Genomic DNA, 8,134 nt, shown 5'->3' on the forward strand with positions numbered 1-8,134 from the left:
GAACCCGACGGTACCGAGAGGATCGTCCACTACACCGCTGACAAGAAGAACGGTTTCAACGCCGTCGTAGAGAGGAAAGGACACGCTAAGCATCCTCAGCACTACGGACACTCCTCTGAGTCCTACTTCAAGCATCATCATGATCATCACTACTAGTTCTAGAATTGTACATAATAAGAAACTGTATATATTTTTATAATAAGTAAATAATAAATTTTATATAAACTTTTTAAAAATATTTTTTATTTTAAATTTTGGTACCATGAACCGTTACATTAAATTAGGTGTGCTATTGTTTAACAGTTTATAGCAGTTGCTTTCAACCAGTGGTCCGCGGACCACAAATGAATCTAGGAACACGTATTTTTGCATATTTTAAGAATTATTTCATTAATTTTCTTTAATGAAATTTGGGTGTTAGCTTAAAGGTTTTAAAAGGTAGGTGCACAAAACACATGTTTAATCATTTAATTTTAAACAATCTTTGTCCAAACTTGAGAATGGTATGGGTCGCATATGTTTCAATTTCCGACTTTATGGCCTGCACCTGCAGACATGAGTCGAGAACAACGGGTTCAAATTTAATGTAGTTTTCCTGCAATAAGAAGCAGGAAATAAATTCGAGATCCTGTTTACGATATTATGCTCCACGACTTTGTTTCTCTAATTATTTTTACTTTGACTATTCGGAGCTAATTTGCATTTCCTATATTTTTATTTTTATTTTTGTTTATTACAATGAATTTTAAATATAGCATAAGTCATTTTATTGGAATGAGAGAACTATATTGTTCAACAACAATGATGCAAGGAACGTTATCCTCAATATATGTATGAAGGGATCCTTCTACAATTTAAAGGTTTAAATTTTGAATTTAAGTCTACATGAGTAGCTAATATGTTCTTGATATAATATAATTTTTATTAATTGAATTATAGGTAATACTAGTGACAGCCAAAAAGGTTTCAGAACAAGTGATTAATTTATATACATTAGTAATGTATTAACTAAACAGAATTATTTACTCGGGTGTAGATCGTAAACACATATACTATATAGTCGAAAATAACGAGTGATTTCTGAGCTGATAGCGACAGAAAAATTAACAGCTTTCTCAGTCTTTGGACCATCATTGAATATGAATTGTGTATTTCATAAACAGGACTCTTAAAATAATTAAATGGCATATATGGATGAACGAATGGATAAAAATAAACCTATATTTTGAAGAGATCAAGTGTCAAGCGAGGAGTTGATGTGTGATGGACAATGCTATCTTTATAAGAAGAGCATTCATTAGGTATTCAAGAATAAGAGTAGGAGATAGAGGAGCATGGCTCTAAAATCTTGGATGGATCTTTAGTTTAATTAGGCCTTGAACACAATTTTTTTTCGGGACGACAGAGACCACTACGCATCACAAAGCAGAAGTCATGAAGCTCTGGTTTTGAATACCTTCCTTCAAAAATCAAATACAAAGTAAATGTTTTTAATCAAAACCAAAATTTTATTTTTTATGTCTGGAAGTTAAATCTAGAAACAATGACATAACGGGTTTTGATTCCAAAAGAATGACTATTAGACTTAAAGAATAACTTATAAAAAATATCTAATATTAATAGTAAACTAGTCAGTTTAAAAAAAAAAAAAAAATTGTTTAGAAACAAGTTATAATTTTTCCTATCGCATTATTCCACTGTTTTCATAAAACTTGAACCATATTAAAATAATTATAAACAGAAATCTCAGAAACAACTTTTACAAGTCGATCAATATTAATAAAGACACAGTATGTGAACAGAGGTAACTAAGATGTATATTAGCACTCAAATCAAAGCCGGTTTAATTGGCTATGAAGTACTTTCTGACATTTATCTTCGTAGGAAAAGTAGTTTTCTTGATATTTGCTAAATAAATTGATTAATAGCTGTTCGGACAAATTTTCATTTGCCAAATTTATATTCATATGCGAATATCATGAAAACTGCTACCCTTACGAAGATAAGTATCATAAACTATTTTATAGTAAGTTAAATTTCCTTTATTTTTAGTTCTGGCAGACATATCTGCGTCTCATTGGTCCTCATTTTTCAAAAATCAAACATTTTATACGAACAAATAGAAATTAAGATTTTGTGAATTTATTTTGTCAAATATCATATAAACTACTACTCCTGCAAAGATAAAAGTTATAAAATATTTTATAGTAAATCTAACTAGCTTTAATTTGAGTACTGGCAGACATCTGTGCGCCCTATGGTTTCTGAAAAAAAAGTTTTTCATGAATCAAACGTATTGCCCGAACAACTATGAATCAATTTATTTAAGCAAATATCATGAAACCTACGATGGTAAAGGTCAAACTACTTTATAGTACATTAAGCTAGTTTTATTTTTAATACTAATAGACATCTATACGTCACATAGTTCCTGTGATATAGATTTCTCAAAATTAATTAACTAACTACTAATCTTTCAGTACATTTTTTGGAAATGTTGCTTTTAAAAAGCTATATCTCCAGAAGTATTGGAACTAAATAACTCTATTAGGGCTAATATTTCAGCAAATTTACTCTTCTTTAAATAATGTTATTTTACATTTTCTAGTGTCGTTTGTAGTTTTTAAGATATAGAGCTCCGAATGAAAAATTAATGTTTTCAAAGGTATTGAAACTGCCGCTATTTTTTATTCTCCCACCTATACTTGGCAGACTCATCAGTTTTGACTAGAAATCATACATAGTTTTCATCAAAGTAATCAAAAATTGTGGTGAAATGACTGCCTTTTTTTTTCTTCCCGGCTGTTGTACTAGAAAGTAAATTTGCATTACGAAGAATTTGAAATAATCTTATTTACAACATCAATGGCCAGGAAAATAAGGCAAAAAATTGAAAAACAAAATCATCTTTAAATGGCTGTCATTCCAAAGAGATGAAAATGACTGGCTTAGCCAAAAATGGTGTATTCAATTTTTATGATGTTATTAAAAAAAGATTATCTACTAAGGATTGCTAATGTTGTTTGGCACAAATATTTTGCTTCACTAAATCTTAATCTTCACAGTCAAGACATTAATAGATACATAAATTAAGATATTAAATAAGGTTTTTCATTTTTAAGATATATAGGAAAACCAAAACTTTTTTTTTAACTACCTTTAATTTTATATATTATATCTAATATAATAAAACTATTATTGGCAGCAATAACTATATCAGTACTGGACAGAATCATGAAAAAAATTAAATACAAACAATGTTGGTAAACAGGTTATGATATTTCTCACCATATTATTCCACTATTTACGTAATTACTATACCGGATTTAGATTTTTATCATTATGAATATAAAATATACATTCATCAAGTTGATAAATACAAGCTGATGAACAAAAAAGTAATTTTGAATTGAAAATGAATAAATCCAAATTATATGAACCACATGAAGAAAATGAAATAATAATAAAAACAAATATGGGGCAAGCCTCATGTTTCGTGAATGAAGGATAGTAAGTTATACAGCATGGTATACCTGGCGCGCCTGCGGTCCCAATAAATAGCAAGATTATAAATTGATCAATCACACACACGACATACATATATATTAATCTGTAAAACTATACTATATTTTATTATATTATACAAAGCATTGATAAAGGACGTGTGAAAAAAGTGTATGTCACACTAAATCATTTTTAATAATCCAAAATATGCTGCTTAAGAGCGACGAAAGGCTATAGAAAAAGTAGAATATATCAAACATTCATATTTCTTATTTAATGAAGATAAATATGAAAAGAAAATATTTAACTTTATTTGATTGAAGAATTATATTATAATATTGTGGTATTGGGTCAATGAAGAGAATAATAACACACTGTAAACATTTTTTTTTTATATTCTACCTCTCCTTGTAAATTGTATGTTCTTATTGAAAACCTAAAAATAATAAATAAACTTTAATACCAATATTTGTAATAAAGAATATTAATATTAGAAAGATTTATGTTTACTTTATCCTAAAGAAATCAATAAATGTTCCAGTAATATGACTAAATTTATATGAAACGAATTTATATAAAATAACATACAATACTGATGTGCTTCTTTTTTTTACAAAAACATACTACAATAATGATACCATGAATAAAATAAAATAATTAAATACCATGAGGAAAGAGACAAAAACGAAATATTATCTCTAAGTTCACAGACACTTGGCCTCAGTCACTGGCTCTTTTTATGATAAAAATTGCAAAATATATTACTCATGGTTCTAACTGATAAAGAGTCGTTTTTGTGATTATTTGTAAAAAAAAAAAAAAAGTGTTATCTCAAATTGGACCTAGGAGGACCCATTGTATAATTCATTTGTGTAGTACATCAAAATTGGAAAATGTATTAATCAAAAGACTTGAAGAATTCAAATTTTAAATCATAAATTTAAAGGAGAAGTCATTTAGTCTCATACTTGAACCTAGAAAAATTTTGTTCTTGAAAAATAAATGATTGAGAGGATTAGTTGAAAATAATTCTGAAATGAAATTAGAAAAAATATTAACAGTAAAATGTTGAAAAACTTCTTATATTATATTTTATATAAACTAATGCCAATGTCCCTTAAATTAGATAAGTCAATTTCAATATAGATATTTTCCTCTTGAACCAAATTATTTCCTGATGATAATAACATTAAGTGTATGGTGGTTACTGTTAGTCCATAACAAATCGTCCAATTGTTTAACTTTTACCTTTAAACTTCAGGTCTATTTTTATCATATTATCAGTAAGTATAAATTAAATGTGCTAGGAACATGTTTTTTTTTTTGTTTTTAGTTCAAAACCTAACCTTTAAAAAATTTAGGATTTAGCATTTCATCTATCCGAATGAAATAGTTATCAAACATTCGGCAAGATCTCAATTTACTGAAATTAGCCTGTATATTTAATCTAAATACGCTGCCATTTGTAACATAAAAAATCCGTCTAACTGTTGTCTCGAGAAACATTGATAAATGAATATTAAATATAGAAAAAATTTAATAAATGTTCAAAACCCACTTGATTTATTTCGGGACAATTGGCATAGATTGACATGAATATTAATTAATGTTTAAACAAATTAAATAACGTCAATATAGCATGTTTAGTTACGTATTAACAACAAAAATCGTATTTTATATTAAAATAAATAATACAATACAGGTGTTAAGGAAGCTCAAATGAAATGCATTTCCAGAGGTATTTCCAAAGTAGCTAAAAGTAGGAACTGGGTGGGAGAGTTGAACAATATATAAAAAGGTGCTAGTGGGGACGTATAACACACTCGATAAAGAACAGTGAACCGTTCAACATGTACAAGGTCATTAATACTATTTATCATGAACAATATTTTTTTTTCACTTTACTTCTATCTCAATCACTCCTTCTATCAACTCTGTTTCAGGTAGCGTTAATTCTGTGCCTGGTAGGAGCAGCCGTAGCTCAGTACGGGCACCATGAGCACCACGAGAAAAAGCATGAAGAACATGTTGTCGATTACTATGTGAGTGTGTTTTAATAGTTAATAATAATTAAACATTAAGAAAGTACTTTTACAACGGCAATAAATTGAAACTCTTAATGCTTCCAGGCACACCCAAAATATAAGTTCGACTATGGAGTACATGATGGCCACACCCATGACGTAAAGAAGCAAGAAGAGACCAGGGAAGGAGACGTCGTCAAGGGCTACTACTCCCTCTACGAACCCGACGGTACCGAGAGGATCGTCCACTACACCGCTGACAAGAAGAACGGTTTCAACGCCGTCGTAGAGAGGAAAGGACACGCTAAGCATCCACAGCACTACGGACACTCTTCTGAATCCTACTTCAAACATCATGAACATTATTAATGATTAGTTAATTCTTAAAATTTGTACATAATTATAGGTAATAAATAAATTTTATATTTAAATTGAACTTTAATCCACTTTTTTAGCCCAAAAATATTTGAAATAAGATATATAAATAATTTACAGTTTGCATCAATACCCACGAAAAAAAGGCAAAATATGAATTAGAATCTTTCATTAAAAAAAAAAAAATTAAATTTCATCACTAAAAATAATTACCTTTGTTCACTCAAGTTTTCATTTTTTAAATCTAAATTTATATTTCTTATAAGCTTAGTAATATTTATACACACAAATAACTAAAAAATATCAAATACACAAAATTTAATTTCCTTAGACTTTTTTTTTCGTACCCTCGTTTATTATTAAATTTATAAAATACATACATAAAAATTCCTTAGACTATATATCCACTTGGATTATATATCAAAATGTTCATACCCAATAGTCATAGATTCGCGAGATACGACATTAGTTAGACCTAGACAATCAATTGTTAAACATAAGGAATGTCTTATAATTTTAAAACCCTGAATATTTTTGCATAGTTTGTTATGATCGATATAAATTACAATAGCTATATAAACCTAAATATTAAATTTTGAAAAAAAACATGAAACAATATTTGGATAGAATGTTTTTATTTATGGTAAAAATGTATTTTCTCTTCGATTTTATGATTCTAAGACATTTTACCTATATTTTCTTGAATGGTCAAGATATGTGGAAATTAAAGCTCTAATAAGTCACAATTTTGTCAGAAAATTACGTATAGACATGTTGAGTTCTGAAGAACATACTGTGGTTACATAAGATATAGGTACCAGGTCTATCAGGTATTGCTGATAAAATTTATTTGTTCATTTTTTCAAAATGTCGTCAAAGTTATGATAGCTATGGAAAAATAGTGTTTCTTAACAATATTGGATATAATTGTCACCAAATAAGTTCTAGATACATACAGTTTTTAAAATTATTAATAATATATTCTTTTTCATCTTAATATACATTTTCCTGGAAGTTTCTCCCATTATTTTTTTCTTAAACTAATTGATGTTCCTGGCAAATAAAATATAGGCAAAAGTATATTATATTCCCATAAAATCATATAATCAATTATATAAGTAAAAAAATATTTCGATAAACACTTAATAACAATAAAGTTTTAATCGATGTTTCTTCGGTCTTGTGCAGGAAGACTAAAATTCATTTTTACAAAACGCTTACACGCCCAGTGCAGATTAGCTAAAAACCTATGACACTTGGGTGGAGGATTCTTTGGAGACCTATAAAATATATGACTGTCTAGTGCCAAACAGTCGGGAACATTATAAACTCTTGAACGAGACAAATGCAATAAATTTCATCAAGGTCAGAAGGCTACTTTGGGCAGGCTATGTCTCTCGGATAGTTGATTCCAGGATATCTAAAACACTTATGACAGATCACATGCAGGAGATGGAAGACCTGAAGAAAGGCGACTTGACGGGATGCCTGAGGACTCCAAAGGACTACACCTACAACTCCAAACGAGCTGTAATTTTTTCAATATAATATTTAATTATTGATAAGTACTACAATCTGCCACGACCTTGATCAATAAGTAATAGTGATAAATGGTCACATTCATACCAAAATAAAAAATTAACAAAAAAAAATTATAATAAACATAATCAGTAAAAAAAAGAATAATATTAATAATAAAAATAAATAATTATAAAATCTTTATACGTATATAGACCTAAATACAAATAAAATGAACATAATCACATTATGATCATGAAGTAATAAGGAGAAAATAAAATAAGTAACATATTAAAACATATTTACACTATTATGTATAATATTTTCTCTCTCGACCTGAGGATCCCGGAGAGTGAGTACTAAGTAAAGTTTAGAGCGGCCTTCTAACCGCCTCACTGGTAATAAGTCAGTGGAGGGTGAGTAAGTACTAGTATCTTTTTTTTTTTAAATATTTATTTATTGCTATTTACAACTGTACATTATAATACATTTAGTAAATCTGATATAAGTTAAATTGGAGTGTTACAGGCTTGTAGAGAAACTACCATTGGTAACACTCTAATGACATTTTTCATTAGCTGGTCTCGTGGCCATCTTCCTTTCAGGCGCCACGGAGGGTTGTCAGGAATGGAAGAGGATGCAAGATTAGAAACTAGGGGGTTTGAGTGGTTAGAGAGTTTATAATGGAAGGAGTGATATCTGGTTCGGGCTAG

At 28.8% G+C, this 8,134-nt stretch overlaps 2 protein-coding genes across 2 annotated transcripts in view; one reads left to right on the forward strand and one right to left on the reverse strand.

Moving 5' to 3' along the window:
- Nucleotides 1-8,134, reverse strand: part of Lmpt (Limpet) — a gene marked incomplete at its 5' end in the record, with an annotated part of 767,445 nt that overhangs the window by 458,359 nt on the left and 300,952 nt on the right.
- Nucleotides 5,335-5,964, forward strand: LOC136796682 (cuticle protein 19-like). The gene is made up of 3 exons (XM_067051032.1): nt 5,335-5,363; nt 5,448-5,546; nt 5,634-5,964. The coding sequence occupies exons 1-3, from the start codon at nt 5,355-5,357 to the stop codon at nt 5,895-5,897; spliced, it is 372 nt and encodes a 123-aa protein (XP_066907133.1). The 5' UTR covers nt 5,335-5,354; the 3' UTR covers nt 5,898-5,964.

This window comes from Halyomorpha halys, unplaced genomic scaffold (assembly GCF_000696795.3).
Source record: "Halyomorpha halys isolate HHAL.00 unplaced genomic scaffold, Hhal_1.1 Scaffold458.1, whole genome shotgun sequence".
NCBI lineage: Eukaryota > Metazoa > Arthropoda > Insecta > Hemiptera > Pentatomidae > Halyomorpha > Halyomorpha halys.